This window comes from Macaca nemestrina, chromosome 18 (genome assembly GCF_043159975.1).
Source record: "Macaca nemestrina isolate mMacNem1 chromosome 18, mMacNem.hap1, whole genome shotgun sequence".
Taxonomy (NCBI): Eukaryota; Metazoa; Chordata; class Mammalia; order Primates; family Cercopithecidae; genus Macaca; species Macaca nemestrina.
The window spans coordinates 82,119,366-82,146,540 of record NC_092142.1 but is presented as its reverse complement, the minus strand read 5'-3'; the positions used below and the strand labels follow the sequence as shown (position 1 = coordinate 82,146,540).

General features: G+C 43.8%; 1 protein-coding gene across 2 annotated transcripts in view; it reads right to left on the bottom strand.

The window, feature by feature from the left end:
* LOC105496758 (cadherin 13) overlaps positions 1 to 27,175 on the bottom strand; it is a 1,175,273-nt gene that overhangs the window by 577,334 nt on the left and 570,764 nt on the right. For both annotated transcript variants that reach the window (XM_071085018.1, XM_071085017.1), the window contains one exon: positions 10,415 to 10,567. In XM_071085018.1, the coding sequence (XP_070941119.1) occupies positions 10,415 to 10,567 (153 nt within the window). The remainder of the gene's footprint in view (positions 1 to 10,414; positions 10,568 to 27,175) is intronic.

The window sequence follows — 27,175 nt, the reverse complement described above, 5'->3', positions numbered from 1 at the left end:
ACCGGATTGTCACATACTCACTAATACCTGTAGATGGACAGAGTTCCATGAAGCAGAGATTTGGTGGTTGTCTGCTGCTGTATCCACAGCACTGTGAAATAGTGGCTAACACAAGTTGGACGCCGATCAATGTCCTTTGACTGTAATCGACCTCCAGGTTGAGCTGAATCCCTTTCTGGAGGAGCTGCCGAGTCTGCGCTGCCTGGCGTGGACGCCGGCTCTATGGTCCCCAGCTGCTTCCCTGTTTTCCTCCACTTCTCTAGACTGGAAAAGAAGACTCAGCTGGCCAAAAAGCATGCTCCCCCACGTGCGTTTTACCCGGGGGTTTTGCTCACAGGTTCTCCCTATTTCACATCCAGAGCAGTCACGCATCTGCTCCAAATAAACAGGAACCAGTGGGCAGGCAAGAATTGAGATGGGTAACGTGGAGGTTGGCTGACTTCCCAGCATGGGATGATGACATGAGGCACATTTGCCTTTATTCCCTGATCATAGGGACCACCAGCTTCCAACCTGCCCCAGGGGAACTCAGTCTCCATCACAACATTATTCCCCAGGTATTTCCTGGGAGGCCCAAGGTTGGCTTCTCAAGGGCCCCCTGATAAATGTCAGCTTCCATACCATGTGCCAACTGCTGCTGCCTCCACCATTATCAGGGCCACTGGGGGAAATGTCACCACGGCGACCCATCCCTAGCGACCAGCACTTCCCATGCCACAGGGCTGCGGGTGTCAGAAGAGGCCTCTCTTTCCAACTGTGTAATCCTTGGCCACCTGATCCCATAGCCGTGGTGCTTAAATCCGGTTTCTGACCCAATCGTTTGTGATCAATTTAATTAGCTTCTGGCCCTCACTTTCAATCTTGCAGAGTCTTTCATAAAACATGACCTCAATCGTTTCCCGTTCTCGAACCCAAGGGTCTTCAACCCACTTCAGGGTCCCGGCGTAGGAGGATCAACCTGTCTGCATCCCCTCTTTAGCTCCTCTGTCTTCCAGTCCACACCTCTAACCAGCGTAGGAGGATCAACCTGTCTGCATCCCCTCTTTGGCTCCTCTCTCTTCCAGTTCACACCTCTAACCAGCGTAGGAGGATCAACCTGTCCGGATCCCCTCTTTGGCTCCTCTGTCTTCCAGTTCACACCTCTAATACACTTCTTCTAACCCCTTCTCATTTTTACCAAATAAAAATAAATATCTTTATGCCGATTGCTGAAGGCACATACATGGCCAGTGGGTGGTGGGAGCTGGAATGGATGTCCCCCACCCCGCCCCTGCATGTGGGGATCTGGTCCCAGAGTGTCAGTCACAATGCTCGTCATTGAGGGATAGTTACATAGCCAGGGAATCTCAAGTCCTGGGAGTCTGAGCAGTTGCCCAGTTATTTAACATGTTCCCTGTAAATTCGCTGGGCAGCTGGTCTGGACAAAATGGGTCTAAGGCTCTCCCAGTCCCAACGTATTGTGATGCTTCAGCACCTTGGGAAAGAAAATGCTGCCAAGTAATTTGAAGAATCAGCATGATGAAGTAGACTTGGTTGTAGTAAGACTACTAAAACAGAAAAAAGAAAAAAAAAATGTAGCCATTGTACCATTTATTCATTCCATGGATGTCTGCTGAGCCCCGAGTGTGGGCCAGGCGCCGCAGGTGCAAAGCCCAGTGTGGGGGTGGAGGAGAGAAAATTAGGGAATGTGGGGTTCTCCCACCTGCCAAGATTCAAGTTGAACCTCTTCTGAGGAGTTTGTGCTAATGAAGTTCAGAGAAAAATATGTTTCCATAGCCCTGAGTGAGGAAGCAGCTTTGCTTAGTGGACCAAATAAATAATCAGTCAGAAGCAACTCAGCAGCGTAATCTAGGTATGTGGCTGCTGCCGCAAGGTCGTTTAACCTCTTCATGCCTCAGTTTCGCCAGCTGCACCTGACAGATAAGGCCGGGTTGTAATAAAATGAAGTGCTTGGAAATATGAGGAGATGAACTGGAAAAAGTCAGGTGGAGGTGCTCAGAGGTGCAGGGGTAGGGAGGGGCTGCGAAGAAACCTCGAATTATTTTTTCACAAGCAGTCAGAAGACAAGCGTTCGTTTATTAAATTGTGTTTCTCTGAATTCCTATTTTTAAGTGTTTGTGTCAAAGGAGGCATTAGAAAGCAGCCTCAGATGTTTGCTCAGAGTCAAGCAGTTGGGAGAAATGAGATCTTTGACTTTTATTATGCGTTAGAAACTCCTGCATTATCTCGCTTGATATTCAAACACACCTAGCTGGTTAGTATGATATTAATTCCTAATTATGAACGAACTGGGGTATAGACAAGTAACACAGCAGTTCTCAAACTTGGCTTCACAATGGAAAAACTTGGAGAATTATATAAACATACGGACACCTGGTCACACTCTGAGACATCCTGATTTAATTGGTTTGGAGTGCAGCTTGGGCATTCAGGTTTTCAAAGCTCCCCAGATGATTCTAAGGGCAACAAAGTTCAAGAACCACAAATGCTTTGTTCAAGGTCACAGATCTACTAAGGCAGATAAAGCTGGTTCTGCTGACCCCAACACTAACTTCCCCCTATCGGGAATTACATCAGCCTGTTCCAGCTCCAATCTTCTGAGGACATCTTCATCTCTGCCTGAGAAACAAGCAAACATGCAGTAACATGGCATTTAACAGTCATCCAAAGTGCAGACAGGATGCAGCAAGGAAGCCTGGGACAAATTTACATGGCTCTCAGGTGCCACTAATGAAACAAAAAGAAAACAGTTTGGAAGAGCTGGAATTGGATGGAGAGGGCTTTCAAACGGCACACCGGAGCACCAGGAGGAATAAGTACACTTGAGGCACGTGTTACCCCGCAAGAACTGTAATGAAACTGGTTCAAAGCAGGTCAGCTGCCATGATGTTAACACCCAGGAGTGTGAGTATTTACACCTGTGTTCCTCCAACTACAGTGAGCCTCAGGATTACCTGGAGGGCTTGCTAAAACCCAGATGTAGAGACCCACCCCGAGAGTTTCTGATCCAGCAGGCCTGGGAAAGGACCTAACAATTTACATCTCTAACAAGTTCCCAGGTGATGCTGTTAGTCCAGGGTCACAGTTTGAAGCTGCCCAGTGAGATGATTCCCTTTTACAGAGAGTTACTGACATTCAACTGTTTACCTGCTAGCTGCTGCCTCACAAGTGCTTTCAACTCCATTTTACCTGCAGGGAGCTTAAACTATAAAACCCATATGTGGCAGGCTGGCTCCCAATTCCAGTGCACTTACTAAGTGACTGGGCTGAGGGATAAACACTCACTAACTATAACACTTTTAGGAGATGATACTGTAATCTCACCCTCGTTCTAAAAAGGAGAAAACAGAGGCTGAGAAGTAACTTGCTAAAGGTGTCAGAGTATTAGAATGAACCATGAAATTGCCAGTGTTCACCTTTTTTCCACCTGTAAGAATGGCAATTTCATATGGTTCATGTGATAGGAGAGTCAAGATTCTTCCCTCCAAAGATCTGGCTCCAAAGCCTGGGCTTTTAACCCAAATTCTTTGTTTTGTCCCACTCAGGGCTCTTACCTAGGCCACATGTGTGTTACTGATTGACGGGACCACAATGATGGGAGAAGTTAAGATCATAGGTTTGAAAACACACTCCCCTAGGTGTGACCTGTTACCTGCCTTTGGGTAGCTAAGCTTCTCACTGACAGGCTCTCACTTGGAATAAAATTGCACTCCAGCAATCCCACTACTGGGTATCTACACAGAGGAAAAGAAGTTATTCTACAAAAAAGATACTTGCACAACATGTTTATAGCAGCACAATTTGCAATTGCAAAAATATGAAACTAGCCCCAATGCCCATCGATCAATGAGTGAATAAAGAAACTGTGGTATGTGTGTGTACATATATATATATGGTAGAACACTGCTCAGCCATAAAAAGGAGTGAATTAATGGCATTTGCAACAACCTGGGATGGGATTGAAGACTCTTATTATAAGTGAAGTAACTCAGGAATGGAAAACCAAACTGTATGTTCTCACTCATAATTGGGAGCTACGTTGTGAGGATGCAAAGGCAAAAGAATGATACAGTGGACTTTGGGGACTTGGCAGGGGGGAAGGGTGGGAAGGGAATGAGGAATAAAAGGCTACAAACTGCGTTCAGTGTACGCTGCTCGGGTGATGGGTGCACCAAAATCTTACAAACCACCACTAAAGAACTCACTGATGTAACCAAATACCACCCTGTTTCCCAAAAACCTATGGAATTAAAAAAAAATTACACTCATGACATGACAATGTGGTAGATGAAAACAACCACCCCAGTGCTCGGCTAGCGGACTTTCCTGTACCAGGAAGCTGGAAAAACTAAAAACTATGTTGACCCAGCTCTCTTGCAGCTAGAATCCTGCTTATGGCCTAGGTTCTTCCTGCAGATGCACCAGCGTGAGACTGGATGGAAGTGAGTGGCAGAAGGCCACAGCTGTGCTTTGCAGATCAGAGGTTCTGAGCATGGCAGAGTCACCTGTCTCTTTTAGGTAGCCAAAGCCAAGCTGCCACATCCAGTTGTGAGCGTCAGAGCAAAGTGGCAGGAAGAGGCAGCAGCAACATTGACTCTTTGCTATGGCTGAAATGCCTGTCCCCGCCAAAACTCTTGTTGGAATGTAACAGCCAATGTAATGGTACTGGGAGGTGGAGGCCTTTAGAGGTGATTAGAGCATGTGTGTTCCACCCTCATGGGTAGGTTTAATGCCTTAATTTAAAACGCTTTCAGGAATAGGTGCTGTCTTTTGGCCCTTCCACTTTCTGCCATATGAGAATTCAGCCTTCCTCTCCTCTGGAGGGTGCAGGGTGCAAGGCACCATCTTGGAAGAAGAGAATGGCCTTACAAGACACCAAACCTACTAGTGTCTTGACCTTGGATTGTCCAGCCTCTAGAAATGACAGCCAATAAGTTTCCCTTCTTTATAAATACCCAGGCTTGGATATTATGTTATAGCAGTACAAAATGGACTATGACACTTCTCTCTAAAAGTGGTTCTCAAATGGAAACCATTTTGCCCCTCATAGGACAACTAGCAATATCTGCAGACATTTCTGATTGTCAAGATTAGGTGGGGTGGGGGTGCTACTGGCATCTAGTGGGTAGAGGTCATTGGTGCTGCTAAGCCTCCTACAATTCACAGAATAGCCCCTCATAACAAAGAATCATCCAGTGTCAAATTTCAATAGTGCCACTGTTGAAAAACCTTACCCTAGAATAGTTCATATATGGGTATTTCCTGTAGCAACATGTTATCTGGCCTTGTAAGCTAGGTTACTTGGCATTTTGGGCAATCCTACTGGCTACCTGTACTCTTTAATAAATCTCTTCCTTTGTAAGCTAGTTGGAGGTGATTTTGTTGACTGCCACCAAGAACCCTGGCTAAGAAAGGTAGCCATGGGGGAGACCAGAGTAGAGGACAAAGAAGACTTATGTAGCATGTCCCTACTAGTGAGGGCTGGGGTCCTTTCCAAGTTCAAGTCTAATCAGGTGTCGTACAATCCCATCAAGGTAACATGTGCATCATTTGTTCATAACATGGACATTATAATAACCAGGTTAATCACTTTAATAACTCTCTAATCTGGGTACATCTGTATCTCCCAATCATCTTATAAGCACGGATATTATGATATACCTATTTCCACATGACAGCTGCATGTTTCACTTTCATGTATTTTCTGCCAAATTGTCATGGAGATACAGATGGGTTAGAATTGGGGTAGAGCCACATTAATGAAAGAAAATATATGAGCGAGGATACCTCTGACTGCCAGTTGTGTTTCAATTTTATGACAACATTCCTGACCACAAATTCAAAATTTGACTAAGAAATTGGCTCGAAAAAGAGCAAGTTATATAGTATAAAATGTGAGCAAATACTCAGAAGGTGGTGGTAAGGTCCTGTCTGTGTTCTGAGGCCAGGAACACAGGTGGTTCCTGTTACCTGTTCTAGAATTGAGTGTGATAGATGTATCAAGGTTATCTTTACGAAGATGAGCTGAGACCATCATCTGAGTATTTGGCGTGGAGCCTTGGCACACTGTAAATGTTCAAGACATGCTCACCCCTACGTCAATAGTAAAAATGCATCTAGGGAACCTGTTTAGCCCTCATCTAACTCATCAGTAAAGACAAGATAACCATTTTCATAGGTTTGTATATGTCAGGGATCTAGGGAATTCTTGGGCACTTAATAGATGCGCAATAAAGTTAGTTTTGCCTCTTTTTCCATATGCTCCTCTCTTCTCCCACCCAGTTCTGACATTCCCAGTTATCTGAGCATCTCCCACTGGACAACAGATCAGTGTGAAGGTCTCCTGCCAAGGACACCTGCCTGCTACCATGGTCCTGGCCCTGCTTCCTGTTTTGCCTTGCACCTCCTGCAGAGCCTACCCCAACTCCCTTCCCCGTCTTTCCCCGACCCCACCTGCCTAACAGATGGTCTCCCACTCCACTCCTGTCATCCCATATTGGCAAATTTGCAGCCAGTAGATCATATTCGCAGTGTGAGGGAATCATTACCACCTGCTAATATTTTTATAGAATTTCATAAAGTTGGTCATTCATGAATCATTTACAGTACTTTATTCCAATGAAGAGTTCACAAATCACTCAAATGCTGGCAAAATGCATAATAATGAGTAATATTTCAGGAGGCTTTGCATTAGTATGTCAGCTTCCAATACTGCAAGAGATAAATTATTTTGCCAGGTGCTACTTTGGGTCAGAAGCTTGGGAAGTTCTTCTGGGGGCTAGGGCAGGGAGGAGTGGCAAAATGGCAGTGGGTCATGGAAATGGATGATTTTTAAAAAGTAATAGATCACTCAGCCAGTCAAACTCCCTTCCCAGCCCCAGTAAGCAGAGTTCCTAAGAAAGGAGCTAAAGAATTTACAGATCAGATGTAAAATCTAGTTGGGATAAAATAGGAAGAGTGTTTCTTAGCGACTGAAAATGCAGGGCTTTGGAGCTGAAAAGAAACGGATATGGATCCCAAATCCAACACATGCCAGCTGTGAGACCTTGAAAAAGTTGTTTAACAGTTATTTGCTTATCTGTAAAATGGTGTTAACACCTACTTCTTAAGTCTGTTGTGTGAAATGGATTAAATAAGAGAACGTATACAATGTGTTTAGCACAATATCTGCCATGCAGTGTTCAATAAACAGCAGCTTCAATGGTGATGCATTTCAGGGGCCCAAGGACAAATGTATTCCAGATTATTTCTTATCATACAAATCCCTGAGGTTTAGATCAAAATGTTTCTTGTTGGATTGGGAAAATGTTAATACATTAACACATACTTGCATGTGAGTAGCACTTAACATTAAACAATAGAAACATTGGCGCTATTATGATGGCAACACATTCACCCGCAGGCTCTCTCCTTTTTAAACTTGCAAGACTAGAAACTAAAATGTGGGGATTTGGAGACCTCACATTCTACTCTTTGAAGAACCTCATTTGCTACCAACAATGTTGACTACCATGAACACCATGGATCTAGCTATACTACTAAAATAGTAACTTATTCTTAAATAGGCACTTAAAATGAACTGAAATTGCAACATTCCTGTGCCCAAAGTAGACCAACATGAGAGTAACCCAGTTCTCATTGTCTAAAAATAGGAGAACCACAGAGTGATCGGGGCTCTTCCTCAAACATGCTTCTTCAAGGAAGAAGCTCCCGCAAGTGTAAGAAGCTTCAGCGAGGGTATCATGAAAACAGGACAATGACTGAACTGAAGGGGATGAGGCATGGAGGGAAATGGCATCAGAAAGTAGGCCCTCATGAGCCCATTGAAGAGTGCACTGCTAATGACTGGGTCCTAGTCTGCCAGTCATAAGTAACGCAAGTACTTGTGTAAGAAACTGCATTCCCACTAAATACCAGCAGCCTTTCCAATGAGGGTACATGACCCTGTGCCAGTGTTATCAACAAGCCATGTTATAAGCAAGGCACAACTTCCTGGCATGTCACATACCCACAGAAGAGAGCAATTCAAGCCAGTTTACTTTGAAACAAAGAACAAGAATAAAAGATACATGAAAGCAAGGAACCCAGTGTGTCTTGTTGCTACTATATCCCCCTACTACCTTGAAGGGTGTCCCTCACCCTATAAATACTGAATTAAATGTATGTAGAATGAATGAATTGCTCAATCAATCAATATGCTATGAAGTAGACTACAAAAGTATAGTAAAAACTCAAGATTATTCAAGGAAAGTTCGTGCTGGAGATGAGAAATTGGGCTATAACTTGGAGTCCTTTGGGTTTTCACTTACCTTTCTTCACTTTTAATATAATTGATTACTGTTACTCATGTAGGAAGATTATATGGTGCTTACTATGTTTCTGGCATTTTCTAAATGCTTGATATGTATTAGTTCATTTAATCCTTATGAAATCCTATGAGATCATCATTATTATTATTCCCATTTTCCAGGTTAAGAAGCCGAGGCAGACACCTTGCCAAGTTCCCACACCTAGTATATGACAGCCATGATTTGAATGCAGCCAATCTGACTGTGTGCAGAATCTATGCTTTTAACTACTGTAATATTATATGGCCTCAGTTTCTAAAAAGTATGAGAAGCTCCAAGCTGCAGCCCAAGCTCTATTTGATTAGCTGTGTCGCAATTACTAGTTAGCCAAAACTAGTAATTTCATTTTTTATAATCCCCTGAAGCGTTAGCTCTATTCACACTTTATAGACAAGAATCCCAAATCAGGGAGGGTAAGAGTGTTGCTCAAGTTCCCACAGCTCAGTACGCAGCAGCACTGAGATCTGAATGGAGGATCTCAGACCCTGTATTAGTCCGTTCTCATGCTGCGAATAAAGACATACCCGGGACTGGGTAATTTATAAAGGACAGAGGTTCAGTGAACTCACAGTTCTACATGGCTGGGAAGGCCTCAAAGTCATGGCAGAAAATGAAGGAAGAACAAAGGGACCTCTTACGTGGTGGGCAAGAGAGCATGTGTAGGGGAACTCCCATTCATAAAACCATCAGTCCTCATGAGACTTATTCACTACCACGAGAACAGCACAGGAAAGACTCACCCCCATGATTCAATTACCTCCCACTGGGCTCCTCCCATGACATGTGGGAATTGTCAGAGCTACATTTCCAGATGAGATTCGGGTGGGGCCACAGCTAAACCATATCAGACCCCAGAGCTCTTGATCACTCTGCTAAGAAATTATGAAATTTATTGTATCTTTCCTTAGTTCCTTGTGCCCGAACTTTCTTGGAGACTCCCATGATGGGCATGGAGAGAGAAGAGGACATGTATCCATAGTCAATTGCTGGTTGTTCCTACAGCAGCTGGACACCAATAGCTGCCAGGTCACCTCTGGTTACTGTCAAGGCCAGGTGGAACTGGGTATTTCTGAGGGCACCAACATTCAATTTATACAACTACCCGATTCCCCCTTGGGTATAAGGTGGGACACATAGCTCACTCTTCAGTTCTCCTTGACAGGGGATTCTCCCAGCAAATGCTCAGAAAAGTCTTTGGCAAGTCTTCTGAGATGGAAATCTGGAAGGCATCTGCATCCTCCCAGGGCCTGAGACCCTTGAACGCATTGCCCAGCCAAGGTTCTGCTGGAGGGTGGCGACTTTACTACCTACCATCACGCTACTGCTCTATGTCTGTCCAGCACCTTATGCCTCCAATGCCCTTATAGTATCTTCTCACTGCAAACTCACAATAATGCATTTAAGTAGGTAAGAAAACCAAAGAAATCAATCACTTCCAAATACAACCATTAACACATTGATTTTTCTTTATCATTTTTCTTAAACATATACACCTCATGATATGTGCAAATACTCCATTGGTAATGAGGATACCATATGTGTCTGTATGTCATTTTCATTCAATATCTTGAATCTTTCCCAGATAACTACAACTTCTTCAAAAGCATTTTAAATGGCTAAACTGCCTTGCAAAATCTGCTACAATTTAACTACTCCTTTATTGCTGAATATTTAGCAATTTTTTTCACCCCGAGGACCATGTCTTGCTAATTATATCAGGTCTTGGGGTTTATACCTCTTCCAGCTCTAGATCATCAAACTGGTCTCTGGAAAGCCAAAGTTGCCCTAAGGGTTCTGATCTCCTCTGAGGGGTCCCCAGGGTCTCCATTCTGGTCTCTGGTACCCAAAGTCTGATGCAGGCCTGGAGGGCTCTGTTGATGAGATAAAGACCCCCCACTGTTACCCTGTCAGGGTTCAACTCCATCCACTTCAGCTCCCACAGAAACACCCTAAAGCCATGCAGTCCCGGGTTTGATGAGGCACAGAAATAATGAGCTCAGTGGGAAGAAAATAATCTTTGAAAGCCACATTTCTGCACACAGGGTGGGCATGGGAGGGATACTCACTTGATAAACAGCGATTACTTCTCTGTCTAAGGTCCGTGTCACGGAGACGCTCCCTGTGTTCTCATTGATTCTGAAAATTCCTTTAGGCTCTTGATCCACTCCCTTTCCAGTGAGCCGGAACTTGGACCTTTCTGGCCTGTCACTGTCGACTACCTGATCAGAAAAACAGAGAAACATTTAAAACTGTCTGGACAACACAGAGAAAGCACATTGCAAACATACTTCCGCGACAAATTCACTAATCACAGGTGCCAGCACAAAGGTACCTGCTGAACACAGATTCGACTAAAGTAACAGCACCAGAAATAGCATCATTGCCTAACGCCTTTCATTCTAATATCCACATCTTTGCAGCTGTCAGCTAAGGAAGCCTACCAGCACTCTGGTGACATAGAGTGATGGATCAAGGAGAGCAATAATGCCAGTTCAGTCAAAATTGGACATTTACATTATTTTTAACTCCACCACACATATTTTTTAAAAAATTTATCTGCAAGCAAAACAAAAAAGGTAATGGAAACCATTTGCTGGGCACTCATTCATCAAGATTCTAGGTATTTACATATATCCATAATCCACAGTGTCACCTGCCCTTTCACTTCTACTAAGTACTAGACATGGTGCAGAGGAAGCACTTTGTCTCATCAGAAAAGGTTTATACATATACATAGATACATACACACATCCATTTAGGGGGCTTCTTTATGTAATAGGTATATAACCCCTAAATATTATATATATTAACCCCCTATATATTAAATATATGTATCTATATTATATATAGACATATCTCAATTAGGGGTTTATATAGATGAAACCCCTAAACACTATATATAATATATATTAAACCCCTATATATTATATATATTAAACCTCTATTATATATATTAAACCCCTATATATTATATATTAAATATTATGTATATCAAACCCCTATGCATTAAATATATATAATATATAATATATATGTTATATGTGTGTATATATATAAACCTCAAATTAGGGGCATATCTATCTATCTATATCCACATCTTTGCAGCTGTCAGTTGATATATATATATGAGATATATATATATATGTATATTTCAATGCTGGGGGCAAAGGACATTATTATTTCCACTTAATGGATGAAACCACTGAGATAGAACAAGTCAGCAACTGACCATGGCCAAATCTATGAAAGAGATAAAAATGGGTTCAGAACCACATCTTCCATTTCTCTAGAGACACTGCAATACAACATACAACACTGTTGTTTCTGAATTTACTTTATGGAATTTTCCTACAAATTGTCGACCTTGATTTGACATTTAAAGAAGAAATTCGGAAGAGAAAGGTGGAGGAAAGTAGTTCCAGACAGAGGGAACAGCACAGACAAAGGCGGCAGGCAGACAAGGAAGAGTCTGGAAAGTTTCGGAAACTGTGAGTTACTGGCATATGCTTAAGCATGTAGAGGGTTAGGCTGAGAAGTAGCTGGGGTCAAAGTATAGGGGGTCTTTTTATGAAGATGTGCAACTAAAGAGAACTATTATTGGCGTAAGTGTAGTCTAGAGTTTACCCTCAAGTATTCACCTATATTTATGTCACTTTATGATCAGAATCTTCAAACGTTAATTTGATTATAACAAAACAGTTTAAAGGTCCTGAACACAGTAATCATTTAGGACATACAGATAAAAGAAAGCTGATACAGATCTAGCTGTCACCAAATGACAAATAAGCAGGCATCTATTGAAACATACTCAACAGTGCCTGGAGGGTTTAGGTGGCTAGGACAGGAAATCTGCCTTCTCCTAGTGAAAATGGGTCCTGCCCGCCCCCTGCTTCCCCACCAGCCCAGGCCACTATGGCTGCTGCCAAGCCTGCAATTCTGAAGCCTGACACCAGGTGGCAGTGGTGCGTAAGGCAGCATTAACTTTATGCCAGGGTTCATCTGGCAGGATCACTGCACAGCAAGGTGTAGTTCCACATGGCATTACAGGTGTGTGTTTTTTTTTTTTTTTCTCCGATTAAAAATTGTTGTTTATTAAAATACATTGAGTATTGACTAAACACCAATTACATCTGTTTGTATTTTTAAGAGTAACTGAAAATTGGATATAAAAGAAGATTAAAAATAAGGTATGTGAGCTGGGTGTGGTGGCTCATGCCTGTAATCCCAGCACTTTGGGAGGCTGAGACAGGAGGATCACTTGAGGTCAGGAGTTCGAGTCCAGCCTGGCCAACATGGTGAAACTCCGTCTCTACTAAAAATACAGAATATTTAGCTGGGCGTGGTGGTGCACACCTGTAATCCCAGTTAGGAGGCTGAGGCAGCAGAATCGCTTGAACCTGGGAGGCAGAGGTTGCAGTGAGCTGAGATTGCCCCACTGTACTCCAGCCTGGGTGACAGAGTAAGACTATCTCAAAAAAAAAAAAATGTATGTCATACCCTCTGATGAAAATAATTTTCAGTCACTGCTTGACTTGATTAATCCAACTGATAGTTTTCCACTAACCCCCTACCTGCTGCCTGGAAGCCCCATGAGGTCAAGAGCCACAGCTTACTGGGCTCACCATTGGATCCCCATGGCTGGCAAATAGCGAGAATGAACTCCACTGATTAGACAGATATATGTTGCAATCCCAGCTTTCCCAGTGATCCACAGTGTGACTATGAACATGGTCCATTGCCTCATCTTTAAAGTGCAGATGACACCACTTACTTTCCAGCATTGCCAGGCTTTAATAAGATGGCATCTATAAAGTACATGTCCTACCACACAGAAGTGGCTCAGTTAATCAAAGCTAGTAATTCCAATATTAATCATCACAATAAAATTATACTGCTGTTAATGGGTAAGAACGGTGTCTCTATCCTTTTCTGAGGGAATAGGTGGTTTCCTCTTTTTTTTTTTTTTTTTTTTTTTTTGAGACAGAGTCTCACTCTGTCATCCAGGCTGGAGTGCAGTGGTGCAATTTCGGCTCACTGCAACCTCCGCTTCCCAGGTTCAAGCGATTCTCCTGCCTTAGCCTCCTAAGTAGGCAGAGCTACAGGCATGCACCACCACACCTGGCTAATTTTTATATTTTTAGTAGAGACGGGGTTTCCCCATGTAGGCCACGCTGATCTCGAACTCCTGACCTGAGGTGATCCACCCGCCTCAGCCTCCCAAAGTGCTGGGATTACAGGTATGAGCCACCGCGTCCAGCCTAGGTTTCCTTTTTAATAACAAAATTCATAGGCCTCCCAGAAGAGAAGTGCTCTGGAAACAGCTCCCTGTGTGGAAAGCAGTCACCAAGCACACTCCACTCTTCTCTATCACTGCCATCATTATTGTTTCACCCCTCTCTGCCAGCAGCAATATTTACTGTCAAGAGGGAAAGAATAAGGCCTCCACAGCATGGAAGGGGGCCCAAGCAGGTTGTTGCTGCTGGCTGGGGGGTGGCCAGCTTTTATTCCCTTATATTTGTCCATACTGTGTCACATCTGTAGAAAGCATACAGCGAGAACGCCCTCAAAATCGGATCAAGGAGTCACTACCTGCTCCAGGCCTCAGTACTCGCTGCCCCCGCCTAGATGCAGAAGACACTGGTCCCAGCTGTGGATGCCACCCCCAGCCCGTGTCCTGCTGATTGGTCCACTTTACAGGGTGCTGATTGGTCCATTTTACAAACTTCTAGCTAGCCACAGAGTGCTGACTGGTACATTTTCACAGAGCACTGATTGGTGCATTTTACAAACCTCCAGCTAGTTACGGAGTGCTGATTGGTGCGTTTTACAATCCTAGCTATAGAGTGCTTTTGGTGCACTTTACAATCCTCTTCTAAGACAGTAAAGTTCTCCAAGTCCCCACTTGACCCAGGAAGTCCAGCTGGCTTCACCTCTCATTACCACCTTCACCCAAATGTGGATTAAAACTCCTTCCTCTTGTTCTCCTAAGCACACCTGAGATGAGCAGGTCCTTTTTGAAGATCCTATTAACATAGAATGCATTCTAATGAGAAACGAACATGGGAATTCTACAAGAGCTATGAAGCAATCACACTTCCCAAGAACGGGCTTCTCTGATCCATCTGTCTGTCAGACACAGGCCCTGCTGGTGAGGACCTGCCAGGAGAAGCCTTCTGGGCTCTTTGTTATCCTTTCTTGACTCTTCTTAGCTCAGAAAAAGTTGGGAACACAGCACCCAGACCTTCTAGAAGAAACAAGGAGGGGGTGGGGGAATGGGCCTCTTGCGACAAACATCACCACCCTCCCATTGCTCTACCTGCCACTCGGCACAGAAAGCTGAATTCTAGACCCAGAAATTATCCCAGGGCAACTTTCCCTTTTGCTGCCAAGGGTGGATCTCAATCATTTTCTTGCCCTCTCCCAGAGAGCTTGAGCCACTTGATAGTACAGAAACAAGAGTCTTAGAGGGAGGACCTAGCTGAGTTGGCATCTACTGCTAAATTGAAATTACTTATTCCACAGGAAAGAAGCCAGTTCCCATTGTGAGGGCCCCAGCTTAGCACTGCACACGTCTGCCTCTCTTCTCTCTCTTCAACTTTTTATGTTCTTAAGGGTGTGCTTGTTGAACCTGCCTCCTGCTCCTCAGAGCTACGTTCACTTTGAAGGAACACTCACAGCCAAGAATGGTGTTCCCAGAGTGATAGGCCCTATGGGACCACCAGCACAGGGAAATGAGGGGCGTCACTTCCAGTAGGGGCCTTGCTGTCTCTAGAATAATTGGTCTCAAGTATCAGCATCACTGGGAACTCATTAAAAATGCACATTCCAGGCTTCCCCCAAGCCTCTTGAATCAGAAATCAGGGTAGGGGGAGAATTGCTGGCAATCTGAGCTTTAACAATCCCCCTCCCCAGGTGATTCTCATGCATACACAAGTTTGAAGACAACTACTTTGGGCAGATTTCAGCACCATCCCTGTTCAGTATCACTGGTGCTGCTTTCCACCGCTACTGTTTGGAGCCCTCTGCTAAAAATAGGCTGGGTCTGTTTGCCACCTTCTTTCTAGACCTATTTTAAACAGATAACACTAACAGGAACTCTTTTAATAACCTGTTTCTAAGACCTCAGAAAGCAGAGTTGGTTTTTCTTAAAGTCACTAGATGCAACATCTCTACATGTGTCAAAGGCACCCCACGGTTTGGAGGAACCTTGGAGAGGAAAGCATGAAAGTGGAGTGGGGAGAGTCGCTCTTCAGGGGAAAGCTCAGTGTCTTGGCTCAGTTTAGATCCAGGAGGAAGCTCAAGCCCTTCTGAATTACCCACCAGCTCTCTGGCTTCTTGGTGCGTAGCTGGATTTTCAGAGGGACCCCAACATATTCCAACCTCACGAGCTGGGGGATAGGAGGTATGCAATGGCCATAACCCAAGGATACACTCAGCCATGCTTCAAAACCATCCCATGCAAATCAAGTGAGTTTCCAGACTACCTTGATTATGCTGTGCTAAACTCCTGGAAACTCCACAGCTGCAGCAGCTGAGTCTGCAGCCCTTTGATGTGGTTTAATGTCATGAAATATAAGAAATCCAGTGCACTCCTCTGGCCAAAGCAAACCCTGCCACGAGTCTCGACTGTTGCAGCAGCTGTTAAGGCCCATTATATACTCCAGAGCAGGGCTTCACAATTAGCGAGCCTTTCCTATTATTCTTTGTAATTCAACCCTTCTTTTCACAGTGGGATTTTTTTTCTTGTCCTCTGAGTTGGAATGGAAAAAATAGCACAGATGAGAAAGAACATGAGCCCCTGGTGCCAACACTCTGGAAGGGCATGTAAATAGCACACAGGAGTCTTGCCACATACCTGGGTAGACTTCCTGGCTGGCTGTGGGGGTGGCATCGCACAGCTGGGACCAGTGTCTTCTGCATCTAGGCAGGGGTAGGGAGTACCCAGGCCTGGAGCAGGTAGTGGCTCCTTGATCTGATTTTAAGGGCGTTCTTGCACATCTTACAGATGTGACACAATATGGACTAAGTCAATGTTCCCTTCTGTTCCCCTGCAAAGTCCCACTCCCACCTCCATTCTCAGTTGTAATGAATGATACCATGTTGTATGTGTTTTTAAGGTATTTGCATACATATGAACTCATAGACTATATAGCAGCTTTGAACGGTTTTACATAAATAGGGTCATCATATATGCATTACATAATTATTTCTACTCAATGTGGCTGAGGTTGAGGTTTGTGTGTGTATTCATTTATAAACTTCGGGGGGTATTTTTAGATTTACAGAACTATTACAAAGATAGTACAGAGTTCCCATGCACCCTTCATCCAATTTACCCTAATGTTGACATCTTAGGTAAAAATGGAACATTGGTCATAATTGATAAATTAATACTTATACTTGACTATTAACGAGACTCCAGATTTTATGTATTCAGATTTCATCAGTTTTTCTAGTACTTTTTTTTTTTTTTTAATGGAATCTCGCTCTGTCACCCAGGCTGGAGTGTAGTGGTGTGATGTTGGCTCACTGCAACCGCCGCCTCCTGGGTTCAAGCAATTCTCCTGACTCAGCCTCCCGAGTAGTTGGGATTACAGGCGCCTGCCACCATGCCTGGTTAATTTTTGTATTTTTAGTAGAGATAGGGTTTCACTGTGTTAGCTAGGATGGTCTCAATCTCCTGACCTCGTGATCTGCCTGCCTCGGCCTCCCAAAGTGCTGGGATTATAGGCATGAGCCACCGTGCCCGGCCTCTACGAACCTTTTTTTTTTTGACTGATATCCAATCCGGGGCCCCCCATTGCCATGTGTGACTGTGGCATTTCATTGTACATTCTGGTACTTCCCTGTAGGTTCTCACTTTCTTGAATTGCACTTTAATCAGTTACTCTTTTTTCCTTGTATAGAAAATGAATTTGATGTATCAAAATGACAGAGTCGCCAAGTTCCGCTTGTCATTATCCTCCTCCTACCCTCTGCCAACCTGTCTCCTCTGCTCCTTAACTCAGATCTCAAGTAGCTACTTTTGCCTGCTTTGTCCTCAGAGCCTAGAACAGTATGCGGTACCTGGTGGGCTTTCAAATAAACATTGTGCAATGAATAAGTAAATGAATATTAAGGAGCCTCTTTCCTGGCCTCCATGTTTCTGATTTCTCTCTTATCCTATCTCCTATCCTAATTGCAACCGGAATGGTCATTCTAAAATGCAAACCCACGTCTGACTGGGGCAGTACCTATATTAAAACTTGCAATGGGCCTGGCACGGTGGCTCATGCTCATAATCCTAACACTTCGGGAGGCTGAGGAAGGTGGATCACCTGAGGTCAGGAGTTCAAGACTAGCCTGACCAATGTGGTGAGACCTCGTCTCGACTGAAAATACAAAAACTAGCTGAGCGTGGTGGCAGTTGCCTATAGTCCCAGTTACTTGGGAGGCTGAGACAGGAGAATGGCTTGAACCCGGGAAGCAGAGGTTGCAGTGAGCCAGGATCACACCACTGCACTCTAGCCTGGATGACAGAGTGAGACTCTGTCTCAAACAAACAAACCAAAACAAAACCCACGAAAACTTGCAATGGTTCCCTCTGCCCGAGGGTAAAATCTCAGAGCTCTTCTTTGATGGGTCTCCACCTGCTTCTCCAGTCCTAAGCCACAACCCAGCATGAGCCACAGCCCTCTGAGCTGTGCCTTTCTTTAGCTGGACGGCCATCCCCTACCTAGTCTGCTGGGGACCCCCTCATCTTCCTGGACTTAGCGCCAGCACTTACCCACTAAAGCTTCCCCTGACCCTTTCTCCTGCCCACTCCATGCAGACTTAACCTCGTCCACCGAAGCTCTAGCCTTCCTAGCCTGCAAGGTCTGTTAAAGTGAGGGAAGCAGCTTGCGTCTTTGTGGGTGGTGGTAACTGTCCCTCAGGCTGTTGCTTTCTTATTCTCTTTCACATTTCTGGGGCTTGGAACATAGAAGACACTTGATTAACACTTTGAGTGAAGAAGTACAACTTTATTTGCCTGTTTTTATATGATTATAAAATGCTTCATAAACTCATAAATTAAAAGCAAGGTCTGTCATACAAACCTCCTTTTCTTTTTTCTTTGAAAATGCAGCCACTTTACCTGGAGACACATTTTCAGAGCTTTATTTCTCTTGTTACAATTCCTCTCCATGGTAAATGCACCTGATAGCAATAACTTACGCACACCCTGAAAATGACTCTGTATGGAGGATACACCTGGATGTCTGTTCCAAGCTAGGGAATCTGGGAGTGGCCAACCTAGAGACCGGTTCCTTGTCTATGAGGGACATCGGAGCCCCTGGCCTGGCCCATGGAACATGGGCAGCAGATCCAGGCCATGACTCAGAGGTTGAATGAAAGTTGCCAAGTGAAGGATGTTAGGGAAAGGGCGCTAATTGAAAATGCTATAGAAACTGCATGCCTTTTGCAAGTGGCTGTGGTTCTCCTGTCCAGCCTACCACCACTGAACTCCCCTGTATGGAAGCACCCAGTAAAACCCCTCGTGTCATTGCTGGCTCCAGGTCTCTTCTTTGGCATCTTGAACCTGGTGCCACCCCCACTGGAGTTGATAGGGGTTCAGCAGAACATCCCCATAGTGAACTTCCCAGGCAGTGGTAATGCTTAGGAGTTGAAAAAGGACTTAACGCCATCCCCATCCTTATAATCTGCAGGCGTCCCTTTAAATGGAGACCCTCCAAGCAAACACTGTGCTTGTGAGGCAAGGCAGCTTCTAGATTAATATTCTAGTACCCTTTCCCTGTCACATCCAACCAAATTAATGCGTATAGTTTTCCTCTCTGTAGAAAATCAGGAGACACATTTTCAGAGAATGAAAACTATATATATGCGTTATTATCACAAGGATGCAAAACTAGGAAATAATTAGACCTTCCTTCCTGGTTACCAAAGCGAACAAATCACATATGAACAGCATTGGTCTTTAGAGGATAGAGGTAGGTGTGATACTTTTTCCTTCATCCTTATAATATTTTCAGTTTTAAAAAATGAGCCTGTATTACTTACACAGGAAAAAACAAACAATTTTTAAAAACATGTAAGAGGAATTATTGGAGTTAGATGCATATGCTAATTTAGAAGGTATTTTCTACTCTATGTTAAATAGAAAAAAAAAATAAAACACTGTTGCCTTTACCTATAGTTGTTCAGAGGCATTTGTGTTTATCATTAGACTGGTTCTGTAAGGTGATCTGTTAGCATTAATTAATTCTCAGCTGTGGGTTAGTCCTTGACATGCCTTTGAACTTGAAGACACAGCCATTCAGCAGTCTGGGCAGCTGCAGTACCATGCTTTTCTCTCACCCTCATGCTGCTCACCACGTTCAACCTCTAGGTCATAAATCAGCCAGAGAACTAAGGAAAGTCCAAGGCCAAGAGTTCCCATACCCTGGTGGAGAAACATGGAGCCGAAGTCCTGGCAATCCATTGAGAAGGATGGTAGCTCCACACCCACCTTATCAATCAGCGGTGCTCACGTCAGCTAGGGCTGGCTGTGTTCGTCACCAAGGTCAAATGGGGCTCCCATTATCCCACGGAGGGTGCTGAGGTTAAGATGGAGCACTCGGGAAGAAAAATAAAACTCCAGTAACACACGATGAGGGGATCTGAATCTGCCATCCAGATCCTTTATCTCTTAGTGGTCCTTGTGCCAGCCTGTTTTCCCTCTTTTATAGCAGACTCTCAAGATTTGCTTAAGTCTAACTTAAACTGAGCTCTACAGAAGTCAATGTTCATTTTGGGGTTTTTTGCATTATTTTCTGATAGTGTGCCCTTTTTTTTCTTGGTTATTTTCATTGGGATGCAGTCTTTTTATTTTAAGGAGAGTATTTGTTAATTTCTAAGTATTTGCAGGAGTTTTCTTTCTTTCCAATTTATCATATACTAATGTGGCTAATAACAGTTCTACCTTTAAATGTTATTTTAAAATTTATTATTGGCCAGGTGCAATATCATCTTTACTAAGTGACTTATAGACACATGGAAAGAATAAGCATTCTGTAGCATTTTTTACAATAGCCAAAAATGTGGGGACAACTCAAGTGTCCATCAACAGATGAATGGATCAAAAAAAGTGTATGTGTAGGTATGTGTACATATGTATATGTGTCCACATGTGTGTAAATATAGTGAAATAGTATTTAACTTTTAAAAGGAAGGAGATGCTGATACCTACTGCAACATAAATGAACTTTGAGGACATTATGCTAAATGAAATAAGCCAGTTACAGAAGGACAGATATTGTCTGATTCCACCTGCATGAGGCACCTAGGGTTGTAACATTAATAGAGACAGAAAGTGGAACAGAGGATTCCAGAGGCAGAGAACGGGGAGTTAGCATTTAATGGGTATAGAGTTTAAGGTGAGGAAGATGAAAACCTTCTGGACATGGATGGGGATGATGGTTGCACAACAATGTGAATGTACTTAATGCCACTGCCATGTACATTTTACCACAACTAAAAAAAAATTAGGATTTTCTCTTTGTAGGCCACCTAGTTCCATATTTATGTATCTTTTCTAGTATTAACTGATTAAACTATTCAGATCCTCTCTGTCCTTGGTTAATGTTACTTTCCAGATCTGTCACATTCCTAAGTATTTTAGTCTGAGCACAAGTGATTTTATCCAGTCCTCCCTTAATGTGTTTGTTTGTTTAACCTACTGTGGTTTGAATGCATAGAGAAGGTCAAGGCGCTTTTGTGAATTATTGGCACTAGGATGCTCTGTGAAAAAATATACTCTGGTCAATGTCCTTGGTCTCTTGATTAGAGCAAATAATGGGTCTCCCAAAGTCAAATTCCTCCAGTATATACTTTTGAAACTTTCTAGCTCGCCTTCACAACACAACTGTTGAAATGTTATGTAACTGCTGTAGTCTAAGAGCCATCTCACTGATTAGACTCTATGCTCCTAGCGCAGTGGCCACATCTGCTTGTATTCACTGGTGTCCCACAGAGCCAAACGCAGTTCCTGGCACAAAGTGATTGCTCAAACATTTGTCATCCAGTCAATGAATGTATCTCAATATTTTCCTAAAAGGACAAGACTGTCGGGTACATGTGCGAATGCCTGGCATGCTGAGCTTGGAGCTTGGCATGAGATCCAGGGTACAGCTCCTCACGTACCTGCCATTGTAGCATGTCATGGATATCACTGGAGGAGGTGTGCAGTGGATCTCATGCCCAGCCCCTTGGCCTGGGGACATGAGATGTGCATGAGAAGCTGCACATGAACCTGCATGAGATGAAGATGAAGATAACAGGAGATGGTGCAGAGGGAAGTTTTAGGTGAATGCTGAGATTGTCAGAGAAATTATGGCCAGAGGGCTTCATGGGCAATCACTACTTGTGTTTGTTTTTGAGAAGATGGTTGTGACATTAAGAAGCAGGCAGGGAGAGAAGGGAAAAGCTGTCAAAAGTCCTCCTCCCCTGGTTGAGGTAAATTTCCTCATTGGACCCATAGGGTGTGTATGAGTCACTCTTTCATGCCTATCCTTCCCAAAGCACACAGCCCTCCCTGTATTGAAATATGTAACCAGCACAATGCTGTTCTCACTGTAGGAGCTCAGTCTATGCCTATTAATAATATATCCCAACCTACACCGACATTCGCTCAGCCTCATGGTCTGTTTCCCTCTCATGACTTTGAATAAGATGTTTTCCTTCTGCTGGGCACTGTGGCTCACGCCTGTAATCCCAACACTTTGGGAGGCTGAGATGGGCAGATCACAAGGTCAGGAGATCAAGACCATCCTGGCTAACATGATGAAACCCCGTCTCTAGCAAAATACAACAAATTAGCTGGGTGTGGTGGCACGCACCTGTAGTCCCAGCTACTCAGAAGGCTGAGGCAGGGGAATTGCTTGAAATCAGGAGGTGGAGGTTGCAGTGAGCTGACATCATGTCACTGCAGTCGAACGGGGCAACAGAGCAAGACTCAGTCTCAAAAAAAAAAAAAGGTGTTTTCCTTCTTGGGCACCATTCTTGTAACATATTATCTCCCTTCACTGTCTTTTCTTCCATTCAAAATATTTATTGATCATTTCTGATTTCCAGAGTACTCACGGCCTTCAAGGGATCACAGCTCAATAAACTCTATAAACCTCATTTTATACAACCTGGGAGATGTGCTGAAAGATGCCTCAGCAGATTGGAGGAGGAGGAGTCATCTTTAGGTCATTCAATCATCGCATTTTATTTGCTGGGCCCAAAGCCCTCTAATTGCCAATCAGTACCATAATTTTACATCCCTTATTGTCCCAGTGAATAACTGGGTATTTGTAAGTGTCTCTTTCTGAATTTCTGATTTCTTAATGCATGTAGTATGTTTCACTCTCCTGGTCACTGAGCCCCTTGAAAACATACTCCTTGGCTTTACCTTTGGTTGTTCTGCTGTAAGTCAAGGTGGCTCCTGGAATCTCTGGTGAAAACCCTGGATCTCCTCTACCTCCCATCTCTTCTATTCACAGATCAGATTTATGGTATCAGAAAGTAATCATTGAAGTTGCCCCAGCCCGTGTGGGCTCCTCTCCTTCTGGGCACATAGGAGTGTGCTTCCTTGGCCATTTGGACCTGGATGTGGCCATGGGACTTGCTTTAGCCAGTGAAGTGTAAGTGAAAGTGATATGTGTCACTTCAGTTAATTCTGGACAAAAGCATTAGGAACTCTAGTGTGCCTAGATACATTCCCTTTTCCTTCCTCGTGGTGACCAGCAATGTTCAAATTGTAGTGACTTCATGGACCTGGGTCTCAAAGAAAGGACAATGACAGTGAGGAACACAGTTCACACCTAACCCTCTATGGGCGTGGAGCTTAATCAAGCTTCTGTTTCTTTGATCAACTGAAATTTGGGGTTTCTTGTCATCAAAGCCTAACCTATCCTGATTAATACACACAGTGTTTAGCAGAGCAGGGTTTGGAGACACATGAAAACGCATCTGCATCCCAGTTCAGGGCTCACAGACAACGTGGACTTATAGAAAGCTGTGTGTCCTCTCTGAACCTCACTCCTGTCTTCTGCACGATGGAAAAATAATGGAAAGGCTCATGGCGAGTGAAATGACCTGAGACATAGGAAATGCTTAGGTACATAAACATGCTCAATAGTTTACAATGATGATGATGATGACAATGACAGCTGCTACCATTTATTGAGCACTGACTCTAGCACATGCTATTCTTAGCATTTTGCAGGCATCCATTCACTTAATCCTTACAACAATTCCATGAGGTAGGTATTGATAATAATCTCCATTTTACAGAGGAGGAAACTGAGTCCACAAACCTTGCTAAAGTCCACTAGATAAAGATTTTGGATTTGAACCAAATCCCCTAGAGCCCATGGCCTTGACCCATACTTCATAGGGGCAGCAAATGAGTATGTCCTGAGTTGGGTAGGAGCACCCACCCCAGTAGACCCAGCAAGGCATTGAGCCCAGCACAGATGGAAGAGCTCCCAGTCAGAACTCCCTGTGACAAGGCCACTCCATTAACAGTGGCCGGGAACATTCATCTCAGGCCCATGTCAGTGGCGGAGCCAGGATGAGGGACTTCAAAGTCTCGATTTCCAGATTTATGTGTATCCAGTGGGTTGCCCGTTTCCTCTGTACATCAAACTCTTGGCAGGAACATCTTTAACTTCTCACACCCCCTGAGCTTTGTCATAATAATGGTGTAATTTGAAGGGTTTCATGTGCATTCTGCCATCTAAAAGGACAATAAATTAATCATGCCCTCGGACACTGTTGAAATAATATCCATGCTTACTCTCTTGCCAACTTGCCAAACTTCACTTCCCTGGAGTTGTTCAATTCTTTGTTCCATCATTTCAGGCCATTACTGTTCCCAGAGAAAGGTTAAACCATTTTTTTTTATTAGTGTATAGATTTTGCTTTTTTTTAATTTTTAAATTTTTTTTTTTTTTTTTTTTTGAGATGGAGTCTCGCTCTGTTGCCCAGGCTGGAGTGCAGTGGCAGGATCTCGGCTCACCGCAACCTCCACCTCCTGGGTTCACGCCATTCTCCTGCCTCAAGCAATTCTCCTGCCTCAGCCTCCTGAGTAGCTAGGATTACAGGTGTGCACCACCATACCTGGCTAATTTTTGTATTTTTAGTACAGACGGGGTTTCTCCATGTTGGTCAGGCTGGTCTTAAACTTGCAACCTCAGGTGATCTTCCCGCCTTGGCCTTCCAAAGTTCTGGGATTACAGGCATGAGCCACTGGGCCCGGCCCCAAAAGGAAGTTTTTCAGCCCTTGCCCTACTTCATCCCTCCCCACTTCTAGAGTCTTCAGTGTCTATTTTTTCTATCTTTATGTCCATGTGTACTCAATGTTTATCTCCCTGTACCGAATATTTACATACTTATTTAAACCAGAGTTTAGAGAAAGTAATGTAATAAAATCAGCATTATGAACCTGGCATTATTCCCATTTGGTAGTAATCAACAGGAATGACTGAAGACTTTCTGGCTGGAAATTCATGTTGACTGCCCTTTCCCTGAGAGTTTTAACACTTACTCTTATCATTGTTATCATTCAGGACAAATTTTAACATGGAGACTGATGCCTGGAAATGTAAATAGTATCCAAAATAGATAAAATTTCAATCATTTTCATCTGAAAACCTGACCTTCTGTTCTGCCTTGCATGTGCCTTCGTTGGAAGGATGTATAGACAGCTTTGAGGTTTCTCACTCTGAGAAGCCGCTACTGTCTCTTCCAGTTGGATCATGCCCTGATTACAATCTTTCCAGGGCACACCACCCCATTGATTTCAGGAAAAATTCAAGTCCCCTCAGCAACACAAGGCTCTTTATAGCCAGATCCCTGCCTCTGTCTTCAGCACCAACTTTTGCTGGGTCTGCACACATCCCCTCATCCTATTTTGCAGCCGTTTTCCCCAAAAGCGCCATGCTTGCGCTAGCACTATGTCAGACCTGGGCTGCCCTTTGTGACCCAGAGCGTCCTCTCCAAAGCGGAGCCTGGCCAATGAGATCATTTCTTTGGGAAGCCTGGGATTGGGACAGGGAGAGACTGAGGACCCTTAAAGTCTTATCAGCTTGAAAGTCGAGTCCGCCATTTTCAGGGGACACTATGGTGCCATTAGCAGAGACCTTGGCAAAGAAAATAGTCTACAGGGAAAAGTGAAATAGAATACTAAATGCTTGTGTAAATGAATCCGATGCAGGCTCAAACATGGTAATACCACTCCCCCGCTGGTAAATAATCTTCTCTGACATTACTCAGTGTGTGTGTTTTTTTTTTTTTTTTTTTTTTTTTTTTTTTTTTTAAGACAGTCTAGCTCTGTTGCCCAGGCTAGAGTGCAGTGGTGCGATCTCGGCTCACAGCAAGCTCTGCCTCCCGGGTTCATGCCATTCTTCTGCCTCAGCCTCCCGAGTAGCTGGGACTACAGGCGCCTGCCACCACGCTTGGCTAATTTTTTGTATTTTTTTTTTTTTTTTAGTAGAGACGGCGTTTCACCATGTTAACCAGGATGGTCTCGATCTCCTGACCTCATGATCCGCCTGCCTTGGCCTCCCAAAGTGCTGGGATTACAGGTGTGAGCCACCATGCCTGGCCGTCGTTACTCAATCTTATTCCTCAGCCTTGGTCCCAAATTATGCTCTGACACTGAACTACACTGAACTATCCCAGCCCCCTTTCCCAGTGGTGTCTTGCAAATGGCTTGAATTCACGAGAACCTTACCACATGGGTCTCCTGTGGTTCATTACATTGTTGTTACTGAAATCTCAATTTATACTCATCTCTTTGCAGAGGACTTCCCTTGCCACCTTATTGAAAGAAAGTAGTGCCTTTCCTTCCAGCATCATCCTTGTCTTATTTTGCTTCACAGAACCCTCAGCACCTGACATAGTTCCTGACTGGTGTCTCTATTGACCGTTTGAATATAAACTGTGCTAGCAGGAATTTTCATTGCGTTCACTGCTGTGAGCAGTGCATGGTCCATAGTAGAAACTCAAATATTTTTTAATAAATAAAGAAGCTATGCTAAGACAAGCTGAAATGAGAGACCATATGGTCAGGAAAAAAAGAAAATGAATGCATAAATCAATGAACAGGCACAGCTACCCTGGTTTCAAAACGGCTTGCCAACTTCCGGTAAGGACCAGCTCTGCTTCTTGGGCTTGAGTTCCAAGACATATTCTGGTATTCTCCAACAGAGTCATTCTGAGTGATTCTCCTAATTAAATGATCCCAATAACACACACACACACACACACACACACACACACACACACACACACACACACACTCATTTTTAAGACTAGAGAATCTTGCTCCCTGAAAATTAACAGGCTCATGGATGCAATGAGATCAACTTGGATGAATATCTTTCTTCCTCTGAAGCTCTGGCTACCTAAAATATGTTGTTGTTGTTTTCCCTGAGGGAAGTTCAACAAGAGAAGATCATAGTAGCTGTGAGTCAATAAATGTTTTGGCAAAGTTTTTCAGAAAATGCACCGTACATGCAAGTCTTTGGTGGATGGTATATATAAGTTTTAGGTTCCTCTCAAGTTTCGGTTACTAATATCCCCCAAAACGACCCTGGGTAAACACAACTGCCCAATACCTGCCTTGTAGGTGATGACTCCTATGAGATCATGTTGTGTGGTGAATACTAACCCACAGGGATACAGGGATGGGTAGAGGCTATGTGTAGACAGGGGACTAAGGAGGAAAACATTTGAGAGAAAAGCAAGGAGGTCTGTTCTATGTAAGATGAGCATAGCCCAACCCAGTAAGTGGTTGAAAGCTTAGAGACATGGAACAGGAG